The 17,500-nt window shown below is 46.2% G+C and overlaps 1 protein-coding gene across 1 annotated transcript in view; it reads right to left on the bottom strand.

Moving 5' to 3' along the window:
- The window catches only part of slit1a (slit homolog 1a), a 137,111-nt gene that overhangs the window by 15,960 nt on the left and 103,651 nt on the right, over positions 1-17,500 (bottom strand). The window contains 10 exon segments of the mRNA XM_080449593.1: positions 2,165-2,236; positions 7,493-7,564; positions 7,988-8,059; positions 8,294-8,362; positions 9,732-9,864; positions 11,536-11,702; positions 12,244-12,387; positions 12,993-13,136; positions 14,294-14,368; positions 15,150-15,294. Coding sequence (XP_080305719.1) covers positions 2,165-2,236; positions 7,493-7,564; positions 7,988-8,059; positions 8,294-8,362; positions 9,732-9,864; positions 11,536-11,702; positions 12,244-12,387; positions 12,993-13,136; positions 14,294-14,368; positions 15,150-15,294 — 1,093 coding nt within the window.

Below are 17,500 nucleotides of genomic sequence, written 5' to 3'. Positions count from 1 at the left end.
ATCTAATCTGTAAATCTTTACATCAGGGTATGTGCACGCACTGCACAACACGGGCGGCCAACTAAGGGGCGGCCATAGCTGAGTGGTTAGTGAGCCCGCCTAGGGAGCCAGAGGCCCTGGTTGCCCCAGGTACGATTCCAGGCCACGCCAGCATATGTGTCGATGAAATGAAATTTGTCCCTGAGCAAGACTCTTAACCCCTAATTGCTCACAGGCCCTCATTGGAAACAAGCCCGCAAGGACTTTCATGAACGTCCTGTTAAAAGGAATTATCCTTACACCACCAGCAGGTGTCTCTCTAAGCACTCACATAAAGTTAACTTGTGAGTGCACTATACAATTATAAATAACGCTTGCTTTGCTAAATGAAGTGCATATTTAAAGTATATTCACTAACACCTCTCTCTCTCTCTGTGTGTCGTACATCATGTGGGGGGCGAGGCCTCTCAATTATAGAGGAACGCGGTGTGAACAGAAGGCACACTTAACCACCTCTGTCACGGTGGTCGTGAATCAATGCGGCTCTGTCCCCCCCCCACCACACCCCCCCCCCCCCCCCCCTCCCCCACAGATGCACAAACACTGGATGAATCGATGCTGTTCCATTACGGAGGAACACGGGCTCATCTTTCAGGACCCGAATAGCTGACACCTGACATCTGCTAACATGGAAGCCACTTGACTGTGGCTCCGGATCAATGGAACCTCTCCGTCTCTCCTCCTCTCTCTCTCTCCTCCTCTCTCTCTCTCTCTCCCTCTCTTTCAGGTGGCCTTGACTCCCTGCGGCCACGATAGCATTAAAGAAAGCTCCTTTCTTTCTTTGTCCCGTTCCTCTCTATCATTCCTTCATCCAACAGCGTGCACCATGGAAATCCTAAGTGTTCGTTTGACTCAGAGAGTTTGACTTCCAGAGTCAAACCAATGCTTAGGATTTTGCGAAGCGCTGTCTCCATCTCCACGGAGCGAGACATTGATAGGTTAGATTGACGTGAATTTGTGGCCAAGACGGTGTGTGTGTGTGTGTGTGTGTGTGTGTGTGTGTGTGTGTGTGTGTGTGTGTGTGTGTGTGTGTGTGTGTGTGTGTGTGTGAGAGAGTGGGGATATACTGTAGAGATACATCTGTTTAGTTTTAAATGTAGCCACACTGACAACACACACATAACACACAACACACACAAACACGCACGCATGCACACACTCACAGAGACTTACAGGCATAAATAAACAAACAGAAACAAGCATAACTGTCCCTCAAACTCCACAGACCATGGAGAATGTTGGTAGACCTGTAGGGTATGCTCGTGTGTGTGTGTGTGTGTGTGTGTGTGTGTGTGTGTGTGTGTGTGTGTGTGTGTGTGTGTGTGTGTGTGTGTGTGTGTGTGTGTGTGTGTGTGTGTGTGTGTGTGTTGGAGATGTAACAGAGAGATGAGACAGTGGAGGGGTCTGTGTGTTGCTGTTAACCGCAGGGCTGTGGCCCATTAGGGGAGGGGGCCAGGCTCATGTGTAGCAGCCCACCACGAAGCACTACAGACAGGCCACTGTGAGACACACTCCCCAGGCAGTCAGGCCTGGACGGACCCCCTCTGTGACACACATGAGTGTGTGTGTGTGTGTGTGTGTGTGTGTGTGTGTGTGTGTGTGTGTGTGTGTGTGTGTGTGTGTGTGTGTGTGTGTGTGTGTGTGTGTGTGTGTGTGTGTGTGTGTGTGTGTTGGTAGTGTATGTGAATATACTCAGCAGACTGACTGGGTGGGTGGTAAGTGCATAGGGTATTACTGTACATAGACTGTGGTTGTATCTGGGCACATTGTTTTGAGCTGTGGGTGTGTGTGTGTGTGTGTGTGTGTGTGTGTGTGTGTGTGTGTGTGTGTGTGTGTGTGTGTGTGTGTGTGTGTGTGTGTGTGTGTGTGTGTGTGTGTGTGTGTGTGTGTGTGTGTGTATGTGTGTGTGTCTGTCTGTCTGTCTGTCTGTCTGTCTGTCTGTCTGTCTGGGGTGGGGGTCCGTGGTCTAATTCATTCATTCAATTGGGAAATGAGGAAGGTTGAAAAGTGATCTCGACTACATGGTACATTTCAGTGACCGGACTCTTTTACTCAGAATCCTGGCTAAACAAGATACCTGTGCTTGCGCGTGTGTGTGTGCGTGTGTGTGTGTGTGTATACTCACAGGTGGGACAGAGAGGCCACGTCATTGAAGATACCGTCTGGGAGCTCTGAGATCTCGTTGCCATGAAGAGACCTTATAAGGAGTGAAGGAGGGAGGGTTCATAAAGGAAATGGGGGCAAAAAAAAGAAGCATATTACTGATCACATGAACGTGAAAACAACCTGGTTTGCGTGTTATTTTTCACACTGGTTCTCAAAGTGAGTTCTGGGGTGGGGACCCCCTGAGGTCCTTGAAGGGTCCCCGGAAAAATGAGTTAATATAGCATCACAATCAGATTAACCACTTTAACAGTATTTTATACTTGCTATACAAAAAATAGCAGATCTACAAGCTTGTAGATCTGCTGTTCTTGAAATGGGGGTTCCGTGGCACAAAATCTTTTCAGATGGTGGTCCGCTGCCAAATGCATATCGACGTGGGGGTCCTTGACATGAAATATGTCAAGGAGAACCACACATTCTTTCAGACCTGTGCGCTAGCACTGCATCCGAGGCATGTTGAGTGAGGGAATAAAGACATAACGCACATCGTTATGAATGTTTGACTTGAAGAGAAGGCGAGTGTTGGTCTGAATGGCTGGCTGGCTGGTGGGTGGGTGGGTGGGTGGCTCGTTTCTCGGGAGCGGAGCCTCCTATAGCTGGCAGAGACGCGAGCCACAGTGAGTCTGGTATGACTGGTGTCAAGTTACTTATATATATATATGTCTGGATGGCAGGGCCAACAAGGGTACAGAGGCGGGGGCGGGGGGTGCGTTGTAAAGTTGAGCTGACCGCACTGCACACAAGAGAGCGCGGGACATTCCAGGAGTGTGTAGTTAAAGTATACAGGCAGGTATAAGTGGCAGGCATACAGTACGGTACATGAAGGGAGTATGGATATTATGGAGCTGTGCACGAACAAATACCGAAATACAAATGTTTAAAAGGCAGTGTGTGTGTGTGTGTGTGTGTGTGTGTGTGTGTGTGTGTGTGTGTGTGTGTGTGTGTGTGTGTGTGTGTGTGTGTGTGTCATATGCCAGGACTGTTCTCTTTGCCAGTTCCCGTTGAGTAGGATGTAGGGTGACAAGCCGACATGGCTTAATAGCTCGGATGACGGATGGCCGGCGTAATCCGCCAGCCCATTACCACCTCCTAACCCTCCCGGGCTGACCGCACCGCTAATATAACCACCGCAAACCGTCCTCCCTGCAGCCAGGGCTGACGCCAACCGCCGCGTGGCGGATCCAATCACAGAGGCCGTTAGGTCCTTAATGAACAGAAATTGAACGACCGTGTATACAAACAAGACTTATGAGCTCCCGGCTGGCTCCTCCACCATATTTGATGTGTGAATTAAGGCTATACACTGTGCCACACAGGGAGAGGATATTGTTGCTGTCGGGCAGAAACCTCTTATCTTCATATTTTAACTTTCTGTGTTTTTTTTGTAAATTAACGCCCTACTTGATCATAGTACAGCGTGACACAAAAGCATCAAAAGTAGCAGATCTACAAGCTCGAAACGCGGCGCGAAGCGACACGTTTTGAGCTTGTAGATCTGCTACTTTTGCCATTTTTGCATTTGAATCCTGAAAAGTAACAGTTTTGGACATGTGAGGTTTCCACCCAACAGAGACGATACAGAGAAAGATGAGCTGCACAGGGGTTCCCGAGACCCGGGTCGAATGCCGTAAGTTCCAGACCGCGGCTTCAAGCCTTATTTATACTCCATAGTACATACTGTATCGATTGCCGATAAGAACTGATCTACAAGCTAACAATGCAACACATTGTTAGCTCGTAGATCAGTTCTTGGCAAGTCATACCCTTGAGCGATGGCGTATGAATTAAGCTTAAAAGCTACAGTGTATAACTTTTATGTCATATCGTACCCGCGATTTAAAATCGGGTCTCCCGCATAACAGACCTAACATCTACCGACCGCTCATTCAAGAGGGAATCCCTGCTTGGCTATTAGGGGAGATATTCCACTTATGAGCTTCGGGCAGTAATACCTGTCAACCAGCAGGTGTCCTACCTGACACCAGGGTCTAAATGTCTCGATGGAAGAGCAGGGACACCACCTCCAACCACATGTACTAGTTATATTGTATTAACATACTCAACCATACACATTGGCTAAAATAATGTTTTCAGTCATTAAAATGAGCTCCCGGATTGCAGCTTTAAGGCCAGCTAAGGTAATTGGCCCATGGATTCTGTGTCAGAAGGAGGGGGGGGGGGGTTAGGGGGTTGAGTTAAGGGTTACAGTAGGTTGGCGGTGGCTGGGGAACAGTTATAGGGCACCGTGTGGGCATGGAGCCAAGCAGCACTGTGCCAACCTCCCGGGACTTCTCACGGGAGACAGGAGCCACGGAGTCTCCAGGAAGAAACCTGATCGTCTCTCCTATCGGAGTACCTGTCTCCCTACACGTCTCTCTCTCTCTCTCTCTCTCTTCTCTTTGTTGGCATCTCTCTATCTCTCTCGTTCTCTCTCTTCTGTTTTCTCCAGCTATGTGACACTAATCGTTATTTAATCAGGCTGTACCCACACTCTTGTTCTCTCTTTCACTCTTCAACCTTCCCCCTGGCAGTGCCACGCCCTGGCGTGCCCTGACGCTCTCCCCCCTCACACCTAATACCCAGCAGGCCAATTAGCAGTTTATTAATCTGCAACCCAAACCACAACGATCACTCTCTCTTCCACACGCCAAATCCCTCTCTCTCTTGCATGTGCACACACACACAACATACACACACGAGTGCACACACACACACACACACCATGAACCAAACCACATCCATGCCAGGCCTAGACCCCCGGTCCGTTTGAAGCTGGGAGCGTTAATGATTCAACTCCTCTTTACTGCTCTGTAAAGCCAAAGGTGCCACTTTATGAAGGCTTTGGCACCTCGCTGAGTGTGTGTGTGTGTGTGTGTGTGTGTGTGTGTGTGTGTGTGTGTGTGTGTGTGTGTGTGTGTGTGTGTGTGTGTGTGTGTGTGAGCGAGCGAGCGCGCGCTTTGGGACCTCGCTGCGGTTTCTGCCAGGCTTTGAACCCGCCAACGTTGAACTCTGATCCCCACGCCTTCAAGAATCTTAAAAATTAAATCTATGAACCGGGGCTCATTGTCGCGTCGTGTTCTCTTCACCCCCAAATTAAAGCAAAATAGATGTGGCACCAATTAACATCTTACAGGGATGGGGGGGGGGGGGCTGATTGATCAGCCAATAGTAAAAACATCAAAGTTTGGACTCCCGTTTGACTGGTGGTCCGTGCTCGCACTTAACACTGTGCGATCGTGTGTGCACTTCTAAGTCAAGTCTGGGGGATTGGGCTGGCGTTGGGGGTCTAAGCGTGGCGTCTAGCATGTTTGCACGGGGGGGGTAGGGGAGTTGGGGCGGGGTGGGGGGGGCTTAGGCTACGCACGGTTCTGGCGTTGAGTGAGCGAGAGCAGAAATAAACGCCGTAGCTTCGTTAGGGATCAAAGCGAGGGGAGCAGACTGGCAACGCTGCATCGGCCTAATGACGCCTTGAGCTTCACTCTCATTCCACAAAAAAAGAAAGAAAAAGGGGTCTGTGTGTGTGTGTGTGTGTGTGTGTGTGTTTTCGGCCTCCTAATGAACGGGGGGCTTTAGTCGAAGCCCACCGTAAAAAAAGGAGGCTTTGTTGTCCACAGTAAAAGAAAAGTATGTCTGGTACAACGGTGCACAAGGCGGCCTGATGAGGTCTGGTCCCTCACACACACACACACACGCACACGCACACGCACACGCACACGCACACACACACACACCACACACACACACACACACACGCACACGCACACGCACACGCACACGCACACACACACACACACACACACACACACACACACACACACACACACACCCTAACTATCCCATGAGCAGTGCTCTATGGCCTGGCAGCTTCGCCAGAACTGTATGTTCTGTTGTATGTTAGAATTGGACCGATCCGGGGCCGGCTGCCGTATCGTTGGACGCGGTGCCAAGGCTCCATGGTCTTGTCTGTCCAACTCATTTACATTCTACAGCCGCGTTGCTTAGCAGACGGATATGTCTGCAGGAGTCCAGGGTCAGTCACAGGGCTTTAGAGCTGCCATAAAGGCCCCCCTCCCCGGAGGCAGAATATCGTTGCTGTCGGGGGCAGAAACCTCTTATCTCCACATTCTAACTTTTTGTGTTTTTTTTCCGTAAATGAATGCCGTACTTGATCCTGCTACAGCGTCACACAAAAGTATCAAAAGTAGCAGATCCGCAAGCTCGAAACGCGGCGTGAAGCGACTACTTTTGCCACTTTTGCTGTTTTGGAATTTGAATCCTGAAAAGTAAAATCTTTGAACGTATGAGGTTTCCACCCGACAAGAGACAATATTAAACATTACAGTTATAGCAGGGCTTACATTCTCCAGTAATCAGTGTCAGATTGATTTTAGTCTGTAGTCTTAAAAGTCCCCACAATCTACTGTGTAGATTGTGGGGGTTTGCGTGCAAAGGCCCTCACGCTGCTGAGCCCATGATGAGCTCTGAGGCATTTGGAGGTGAACCGACAGGCTGGTCAGATGTTTGAAGATGTGGCCTGGGCAAGCAGTGCACAGTAAAACTCAAGAGGGTTATTGATGGCTTTTTTCATGTAAACAAATAAAACAAATATTATACATTCACAAAGCTTTCAAAAATGTATTACGATTGTGAAATAATAATTTTGTAATTTTTCCCCACAAACTTTATGCTTGGAGACAGCCATCACCATTACTATCCTGCAAACTTTACATGATTGCTGCCTTATACACGCAAATCAGCGAAATAACAAACCTTGTGCACTGCGGATTTTACTGTGTGCACAACTTGGATCACAAATTCTTCCCTTTCAGCTGTTCCACCTACGCAAGATGAACCAGGCCATGGGTGTTTAGTGCATGTGTGTGTATTCAAAAGCTGTCATGACTGTTTATACTTTGTTAAAGTTCTGCAGTCTGCTTCTTAGCATCTGCTCTGCCCTCTCCTCAGAAAGAGCACACGTGGACCTACACACACGCACATACGTACGTACACATGCACACACACAAACGTCCGCCAGTACGCACAAGCATACACATTGGTTCTGCACACTTTTGGGGACATTGGATTGATATATATTCATTCCATATCCCCTTACTCTAACCATAACAGATACTGTAAATGCCTAAGCCTAACTTTATGGAACTGCAGTAAAAATCTAATTGGGGGACACCAATTTTGTCCCCAATTATGCATCTTCAATCAACTGGCTTGATGTAAAAAATGTCGCTCAAAATGTGGCCACACACACGCTATGCAAAAAGAAACTTACAAGAGTCGAAGAGAGCGCAGTCCACTGAAGGCCAAGCCTGGAATACAGCGTAGAGAGTTGTAGCTTAGGATCCTACAAATGAAAGACAAACCAACAACATCAAATCAACAAAAATGACGAGTGAAAATGTAAGCTGTGTCTTCACCACAATGAACCTACATGTGTGTTTATGAGAGGGTGAGGGTCTTATGGTGGGGGCGAAAATAGCCTATCTATGTGAGCTTGTAGATCTATTTGAGCTTGTAGAGCTATTTTCGTCACACAGTTAAGTATAAATCATCACCATCGAGGCCGGACAAAATAAAATGTTGACGAAGAAATCAACTGTAGATTTAGTTGACTAAAATCTTATAATATTTAGTCATCTAAAACTAGACTAAAAGTAAAACATTTCAAATTACTAAAAAATTACTATGACTAAATAAAAAAAATCTGTCAAAATTAACACTGTACCAGAGTGTAGATGTTTGGTATAAGAGAGGGTGAGGGTCTTACAGAGTGGTGAGTTGGCTCATGTTGGCAAATGAGGAGTTAGTCAGAGAGTTGATCTTGTTGTTGCTCAGGTCTCTGGAAGGAAAAGTCACACATCGAGATTATGACAGAATTCCTTGTAAGTCATCGGTATGGACAGACAGACAGACAGACAGACAGACAGACAGACAGACAGACAGACAGACAGACAGACAGACAGACAGACAGACAGACAGACAGACAGACAGACAGACAGACAGACAGACAGACACACACACACACACACACACACACACACAGACAAGAAGGCAGGCAGACAGACAGACTTACACCAGCTGTAAGTATTTGTATGTAGACAGTTCCTTGGGCACCATGCTGAACTGGTTGCCATCCAGGTACCTGAGGAGAAACATCAACAGCTACCTTAGCTTAGCATATAGCACATTTCCCCATTTACATCAACTGCCAAATTCACTGTCAGAGAGTTTAATTCTTTGTATTATAATGTTTTTATTAGTTTCACTGTGTGTGATGCACAAGTGGTTGCAATGTGCTACAAATGCAGTAGCCTTTCCACCTCAGGACAGAATGTTGCACCCTAGCGACCCTGTGTGACATAGCTGTTAGCCGCCTCACACCCATCTAAGACTGAGGGAGCGTGTGTTTGTGCATGTGCGTGTGTGTGTCTGTAGGCTGACATCATCAGGTATGGAAGGGGGGAGAGAGAAGGAAAGGGAGAAAGATAGTAAGAAATGGAGAGTGAGAGTGAGAGAAAGAGAAAAAGGGAGAAAGGGAGAGAGAGTGTGAGAGAGAAAGAGAAAAAGGGAGAGAGTGTGAGAGAGAAATAAAGAAAGGGAAGGGAAGGGTGAGAGTGTGAGAGAGAAGGTCACCATCTTGGGGGTTGGTGGTGGGGTGGGGTGATTTAGGGAAAGGCTGCAGGGGCTTTCTCCTGTTATTGTTAGCGGCTGCAAAGTGGGGGTTGGGTGGGGGGGTTACTGAGGGGGGGTCTTTGGGTTCAGGGTAATGATAGGTAACGACAGGGCGAGGAGGGGAGAGGACACTTGGGATAATGACGGAGTAAAGAGGTCTCCGGATGGATGGATGAAAGAGGCACACCTGGTCACACCTGCTGGGACAATGACAGGCCTTGAAGGAGCGTGTGTGTGTGTGTGTGTGTGTGTGTGTGTGTGTGTGTGTGTGTGTGTGTGTGTGTGTGTGTGTGTGAACCACTTGGAGCGGTACAGGAAAGTTCCAGACCGGACCTATCCCCTCCCCCCTTTCCATTGAAAGCTGCTCATTAAAAACGTTGACTCGCTCCCCACTGCTCCTGTGGACAGGCTCTTGGCCCTTAGGAACACACACACACACCCCACACACACACACACACACACACACACACACACACACACACACACACACACACACACACACACACACACACACACACACACACACACACACACACACACACACACACACACACACACACACACACGCTCACATCCTTGGCTTCAAGTGTGAGAGTGACATCAGTGTTAGCCCTGAGGGCTGGTGTCTGTGAGAATAACTGCTAGGTTTATTGTGTGCTCTCCTCTCTTCTCCTCTCTCTCTCTCTCTCTCTCTCCCTCTCTCTCTCTCTTCATTCAATCATGCGAAGCCAGAGAATGCAGGGCAGAGAGGCAGTAACATCTGAAGTCTCAAGGCTGGTAAAGACACTCAGGCGTTTCAATGTTCCTGGTGTTCACTTGTCCTCGGTTGTGGAACTCACAGTTCGGTGACGTTTCTGGGGATGCCTTTGGGCAGCGTGCGAAGATGCTTGTTGCTGCAGCGTACCACCGTCTCCAGACAGGTGCACTCACTGGGACACTGTGGCCTCGGCACGCAGCTCGACTCCTCGTGACCTGGGGGGGGGGGGGGGGGTGTACAGGGACAAAAGAGGAGTCAGGCACAGGAGAGGAGAAAGGAGGAATGAATGACGAGAGAGAGAGACAGAGAATAGGAGAGACACGAGGAAAAAAGGTTATTGACCCAAGCATGCAGAGACAGAGTCAAGGGGCAGGACAGTCCTAAACAAACCAACACAATACCCTGAGGTATCGGTGAGCTCCATGAGACTATTAAATATAACTTGGAGAAGAAAGAAAGTGATAAATGTAGAGGGGAGAGAGAGAGCTAAAATGAAGACACTAGAGAAGAGAAGCCTCTCTAATGTAATATCGACCGACGAGGACAGATAGCGGAGGCAGCGCGCGGCCTGAAGACAAGGCTAACATTCATTCTGGAGAGCAAACGGGCTGACTGGTCAATACAGCAAACAGCTCAATAGCTGCACTCGGTGAGCCATCGACCTGCAGCTTAGGAACTGCTGAGTAGCAATCTATTCGGCAAACACAAGGCTGACACAAAGGCGGTCATTATTTAACATCATCACGGCCACTTTGGAGCGTCGCTCGTTAATAATGCATTATTTGAAATGGACGTTGTGTGTTAAAAAAAGAAGTCATCAGTCGCGGGCCGGCCCACTTTGTTTCACACAAAGGGAGCCAAACGCAGTGGAGAGCTTTATCTCTGTGTAAAGACATTTATTCAAAGGCTGATGAGGCTGAAAAAAAAGCCTTCCACTTTAACCCGTTTTGAGCGGGAACCCCTTTTTGTAACTATACCTTTCAGGACGGGAACCCCTTTTGGGGTTCCTGTTGCTATGTACAGTATATAGCAACATAAAGTTTTTGTAATGTTTGAATAAATATTTGAAGTTTTTCAGAAAACTTAGGTCAGGATTTAGAAGGCGTTTTTAGAATCGGTCTGCAGGTCTAAATGGGTTAAACGGCGCCGGTGCTTCAATACTCCACATTTGTTGAACTATGAATTATGCTTACGTGCTGTACGGCAACTGAACAAAAGAAAAGAAAAGAAATAAACCGATCTCCGGATCTACACATATCTATAACACATATGACTTTTTTTTTCTTTTTTTTTTTCATTATGCTTTTTTTGTATAATATACAAAAAAAAGCATCATGAAAAAAAGAAATATATATATATTGGTATTTTTTCTCTGCTTTTTATGTTGATTTGAACTGTTTGGTTGCTACTATATATGTCTATGAAATTTATTCAAGGTTTCAGCCTGATCTGAGCCCCATTGACTTCCATTATAAGATCAATATTTTTAAAAAATGTATAAAATATGTGTGTAAATAGTGGAGGTACTAAGTTAGCCTACTGGCAGTGTGCACAAGAAGTTTCACGCCGATGGGTCCATTGGGTTTCACTCCATAACCCTGGATTAAATCAAAATATAATCTCACAACTGAAAATGTTGGTAAATCTTCATGTGCGATTTGTGAAACAGTGTGAAAGGGGCTCCCACCCACATTAGCGCTGTTTCAGATGTTTTAGTCATATTGTTCCTGCTGTTCTACACATTGTCGCAGACGCATTGAGAGCTTTTAGATCGGCCATTTTCGCTGCGCAACATGCTTTCGTAGAAGACATGCTGACTTGTATAGAATCCAAATGATTCTATGAAAGTGAACATCAGTCGTGATCCATGCATCGTCATATCTTACCCTCCTCGCAACGGAAGTCAGGCAAAGCCACGTCTTGCAGTGGGATCTCCTTCAGGAAGGCGGGCCGCTGACAGCGAGGGTTGCCCGTGACGATCTTCCTGCTCCGCAGCCAATCGCCGAGCCAGGCCAGACGGCAGTCACAGTTGAAGGAGTTGGCCAGTAGGTTGCTGGTGGAGAGTGTGTGTAACCAAAACACATGGTCAGATCATTGTTCATTTAAAACATTCCGATGCAGGGGTGCCACCGTTAACTGAACTAATAAATTATATATATATATTCAATAAAACAATAGTTTTTATTTAATTGTTTTCTTGGAGGGGGGGGGTCATTTTGTTAACCACTTTCAAGCTGGCAGAAGCACGCGTTGTGTGCTTTTAGATCTGCTATTTTCGGAGGACACTTTTGTACTGCAAACTATAAAACAAGGCTCAAGTGGTTCATTATTATATGATTTAGTCTATTATAAAACATTTTTTGCATTGATTTGTTGATACATAACATTTTTAAAAAGACATGCTTCTCGATGGTTTGATAAATAGAAAAAGTAATCGGTAGCTGCATCCCAGTGTATAGATAAATGTGTGTGTGTGTGTGTGTGTGTGTGTGTGTGTGTGTGTGTGTGTGTGTGTGTGTGTGTGTGTGTGTGTGTGTGTGTGTGTGTGTGTGTGTGTGTGTGTGTGTGTGTGTGTGTGTGTGTGAGGGTCTTACAGGGTGGAGAGGGTCTGCAGAGTGTCAAAGGCTCCAGGAGTGATGGTTGTCAGCTGGTTGTCGTACAGAGACAGCAGGCGGACATTGTGGAGACCTGTGAAGCTGCTGTTGTGAACGCAGCTGATCTTGTTGTTCCTCAGCATCCTGACACACAAACAACACGCAACAATAACTACGCTGTCTGGCTGAAATTGCTTGTACGTGTGTGTCTGTGTGTGCACTTGAAATACTATATTTATGAGGGCCAGATGGCCCCACAACTATGGTAGAATTTGAGAAATAGAAATTTTGAGGATACGTTTTCCTGGTCGTCACAAGATAAATTGTTGTTTTCTTGTGGTTAAAATAGATTATGGGAGTTAGGCAAACAATTAGGATAGGATTCAGGTTGGTGCTAGGATTAGGCATTTAAACGGTTAGGTTTGGGGTTGGGGTTGGAGTTATGCCTGATATTACAGTATACTTAGTTGCACAAAGTTGTTGCGCACCCAAAAATAGCCCATCTACAAGCTCACAACGCATTGCAGCACGACGTGATGTGAGCTTGTAGTTTGGCTTTTTTCAGTGCTCTACACCCGCAGGGTTTAGGGTTTGAGTTAAAAATGGCAAAATAAATGGTAAAAATGTCATTAAAAGAATTGCCAAACAAAAATGCTGATGTCCTCACAAGTATAATAATACAAACATACTGCTGTGTGTGTGTGTGTGTGTGTGTGTGTGTGTAAGAGAGGGAGAGCTTATCAACTCACAGCATACGCAGTCCCTCGAGGCCGCGGAACATCCCACTGCGGACCGAGTCAATCTGATTGGCCGTGATGTGAAGCTCAATGACAGACCCCGCCCCTTCGAACGCCCCATCCTCGATCTCTGTGATCTTGTTGTTGCTAAGGTTACTGGAGAAACGAAATGGGCACGTCAGCAAATCCAAATATGAAAGCTTGGAAAGCAGGTTTTTAAAGGACCATTCCGCGATCAATACATCAATAACCAGAGGAAGCCGCGATGCAAAACGTGCAGTTCGCTCCAATTATTTTGACATTGAATTAAATTAAAAACACTCCTGATGAACACTTTTTTGTGTTTGCTTTTTCTCCAAAGTCATTAAAATGTTGCAAAATGTACATGAATAATTTATATAATGAATAAGTCACGAACATTTACATTTTGTTTGTGAATCAATCTCTTCACCAGAAGGACTATGTTCAGCTAGACTTTTCCAAATCAACCCCAAGCTTTTAAATGCAATAAAACTCAACAATAGCATAATAACAATACAAAAATAACCATGCAATGATATTTCGTATGCTGGATCATCTTTCTTAAGCAAGTTTCAAGTCCCTGTGAGTTGATTTTTATACCATACTGAAATGAATCCAATTGGTTTCCTTGAAAATCAAACAAAACCGCCGTGTGCTTTGGAAGATGGTCAGCAGTAATGTCAAGTTAAACCACAAGTGGTAGTCAAACGACTTAAACACGCCAGACCACTGGTATGGCCCTTTAAAACGTATTAAGTGCATTCTGCACCAAATGATGTCCTGTGGGACAGTGGGTTCTCAAACTTTTTCCATGTCAAGGACCCCCAAATTGATATATATTTGGGCGCGGACCCACATCTGAAAAGATTTGGTGCCAAGGACCCCCAAACAAGATTTGTGGTATTAAAAATGTCAAAGATATTCAAAGATTTTTTTTGAAAATAGCCCATAGGGTTGAAGTGGTTAAACTGATTTGGATGATAATATTATTAATACATTGCTGGCGACCCCCTGGAACCTACTCAAGGACCCCTAGGGGTCACCCGGACCCCACTTTGAGAACCCCTGCATTAGACCACAGACCACCACAACTCTGAGAGTGTACAAAAGGAACAAAATAGACCCGTAAGGGTCCATTTGGTTCCATTTGTACGCTCACAGAGTTACAGACCTGTAAGGGTCCATTTGGTTCCTTGCTATCAATCATTTATCTGGGGACCCCCTGGAACCCCCCCAAGGACCCCACTTTGAGAACCACTGCTATGGGAAACATGTGAGTATATTTCCCTTACATCTTCTTCAGCTGAGAGAGGTTCTTGAACACTCCTGTTGCCTCCAGAGTGGTGATGTCATTGTTGTTCAGACGACTGCAGGGAGAAGCAGAACAGTTTGAATACACACACACACACACACATTCAATTATCCACTATAAACCATCCTAAAAATAGACATCAAAAAGGTGGCAGTCTTTTTAAGCCTGATTTATACGTGTGGTGGTGTGAATTGCTGAAAATAGCAGACCGAATATAGCTATATAGCCTAATATTAGAGCTGATATTTTCGGCTCATGAACACTGTCATGCAACGCAGCATAAATTAAGCATTAACCAGGGTTTTAATCACTTTCAACCTGGCATGCCTATTTTGGGCATATCATTAGGCAAAATATAGAAGTGTAAGAATTTAAATTACAAAAATGGTAAAATATTATATAATATAGGCTATATATATATATATATATATATATATATATATATATATATATATATATATATAATTGTTTTTCAACACAATATTTTTTTTCAAAACAATCTAACTATTTAAATCGAACTATCTAAGCATGTAAGACTTAAGTGATTAAGGCATAAACTAGAGAGAGAGGTGCATAATATAGGTATATTCATATTGTCTCTGTCGGGTGGAAACCTCATTATGTCCAAAACGGTTACTTTTCAGCATTCAAATAAAAAAAAAGGAAAAGTAGCTTGTAGATCTTCTACTTTTGATGCTTTTGTGTGACGCTGTAGTATGTATGATCAAGTAGGGCGTACATTTTTGAAAAAACACAAAAAGTTTAAATATGGAGATAGGAGGTTTCTGCCCGACAACAATGATAATGTCTATTCAGTGGATCCAGGGGGCTCTTACAGCTCTGCGGTGGAGGCAGGGATGTGCTCGGGGACCTTGGTGAGCTTCAGGTTGGAACAGTCGACCACGTTGGACTCACAGCGACACTTGGGAGGACACACCGGGTCGTTGTTACACTCGTTGTTCAGACGGCTGTCCTCCGTACCTGAGAGCAACACAGAGACAAACCAAACCCATATCAGTGTGTTTCAATACGTCAAACAACTTGAAAAGAGTAAGAAACGCCCACGGGCACCACACCAGAGGGAGCTCCACTGATCTCATTCCCCCCAGATTCGGCACAAACATGGGCGATGCATTCATTCAACTAATATCCCGCCAAAATGTGGAATGCCCTACCACCAGCCATCAAAAGTGCAACTCCCCACCCTCCTTCAATACTGCCATAAAAAAGTCTTCTAGCTTGCCAAAAAAAAAAAAAATTCCTGTAAAGATACTTTTATTGCTCCTAGTATTGATGATTTCTTGCATGTATGTCTTTGTATTGTATTGACTTCTTGATTAATTGAATACATAGGACCACAATGGAGACAAGCCCTCAAGGCTTTTTGTGTGAACCTTTTAGCATTATTGTATAACTGTACCTCTGTACTTTTTGCAAACTGTAAATAAAGTATTCAATCAATCAATCGAAAAACATCAACATCCTATGGAGCAGATCCAGAATAGGAGCATTTTTTTGGCGAGCTGTCATCTGGTGGAAGTTCTGGGAGCAGTTTGCTCTGACTGCTCTGACCTGAGATGCTCCGTAAACTCTCTCAAAGAACATCCTACATCGTACAGCTAGTCTGGGCCTCAAGAACACAACACCCACATCATGGAGGAGAGAGAGAGGGAATATACATGTAGGAGGGAGAGACAGGGGTAGGGGTGGGGGTGGGGGGGTACAAGTTATTTCAGAGAGGCGAGGGCTGAAAAGAACACCAGGTCTAACGAAACAGAAAGATAGCAGCAGAAAAGGAGAGAGCGAGAGAGAGACAGATGGAGAGAGAGAGCGAGAGAGAGCGAGAGAGAGAGAGAGAGAGACAGAGAGACTGAGAGAGAGAGAGAGAGAGAGAGAGAGAGAGAGAGAGAGAGAGAGAGAGAGAGAGGGAGAGAGGCAATTGAGATGCCAGGGAGGATTTAAGGAATCCAACTGCAGCGAAGCGGAGCACCCTGGAGAAAAGACGAGAACAAGAAACGCAGAGGAGGAGAGAGAGGTGTTTGAAATGGCATGTTGAGAGGAAGAGGAGACAGGTGCGAGGGTGGAGGCGGAGGAGGAGAGCGAAAGAAAGAACGGGGGGGCATGAGGGACATGCAGTAAACGCACGCAAGAGACGAGGAGATGAGAGGAGGAGACAGGTGAAAGAGGGAGAGAGGGGGAAGCGGAGTGCCGCAGGTATACTAGAGGAAGGAACGTCTGTTCTGTTCTCGTCACGGAGGCGCGAGAAGGTTTGTGTGGGGGAGAGAGAGAGAGAGAAGAGAACGGGGCGGGACGGCCTCCTCCGTCTATGAATAGACATGACGTGAGGAGAGGACCCCGCCGCTTACATCACTGCTGCTCAATAATGTATAGAGGCTCCGGGAGCCACTTACTGTAGAGCAGGCTGCAAAATCTGCCGTGTTAATTTAACTCTGAGCGTGTGCAAATGGAACCAAATGGACCCTAAAGGGTCCATTTGGTTCCATTTGCACACGCGCAGAGTTACAGGTCCATTTTGGTTCCACTTGCCCTCCAGGGTTTTGCTCAGAACTCGGCTGGAACTCCCTTTCTCTCTCTGAGGTTCATGGACACAATGATGTCATACCATAGATACTGTAGGGCCCTCGACCAATGACAGGAAGCCTCGGTCGGCCCTGGTCTTAATCTTAATGTTGGGCACTAACGACCACACGTCCAACGATTCTAAAGTAAACCCCTCAGTGTTGAGGTAAAAAAAAAAAAACATCACTATCTGCCTGGTCATTGAAAGAGTGTACCATGCTTGCACGGAAATAACTTCCTGTTGTTCACCACCTCCCCCAACGCTGTCGCTGTGTCACTCGAACATCTATTGTGGAGGGTGCCGACAGACACAGTAATGACGCGGTCATTAGGGAACTCTCCTCCGCCGGGGCCCAGACGACAGGAAGCGGCATTTCCAGCTACCCCAGGAAGCAATGAAAGTATGACAAGGCAACGCTTTGATCCCCGAGACGTAGAGGAACCCTGGTGGCTTCCTGCCTGCGTGCCTGAGTCATCGCCACTCGCCCCGCTGACCAAATAGTGTTGACAGCAACACGTATTGTAGCCGTCTGACAGGGTGGGGGGGAGGAGGGGAGGGGAGGGGAGGAGAGGGGATAAGAGGATAGGAGAGGAGCGGAGAGGAGAG

Source organism: Gymnoscopelus braueri (genome assembly GCF_963280865.1).
Source record: "Gymnoscopelus braueri genome assembly, chromosome: 14".
Lineage (NCBI taxonomy): Eukaryota > Metazoa > Chordata > Actinopteri > Myctophiformes > Myctophidae > Gymnoscopelus > Gymnoscopelus braueri.
Note: the sequence above shows the minus strand (reverse complement) of the source record. Positions and strands in the feature narration are given on the sequence as shown.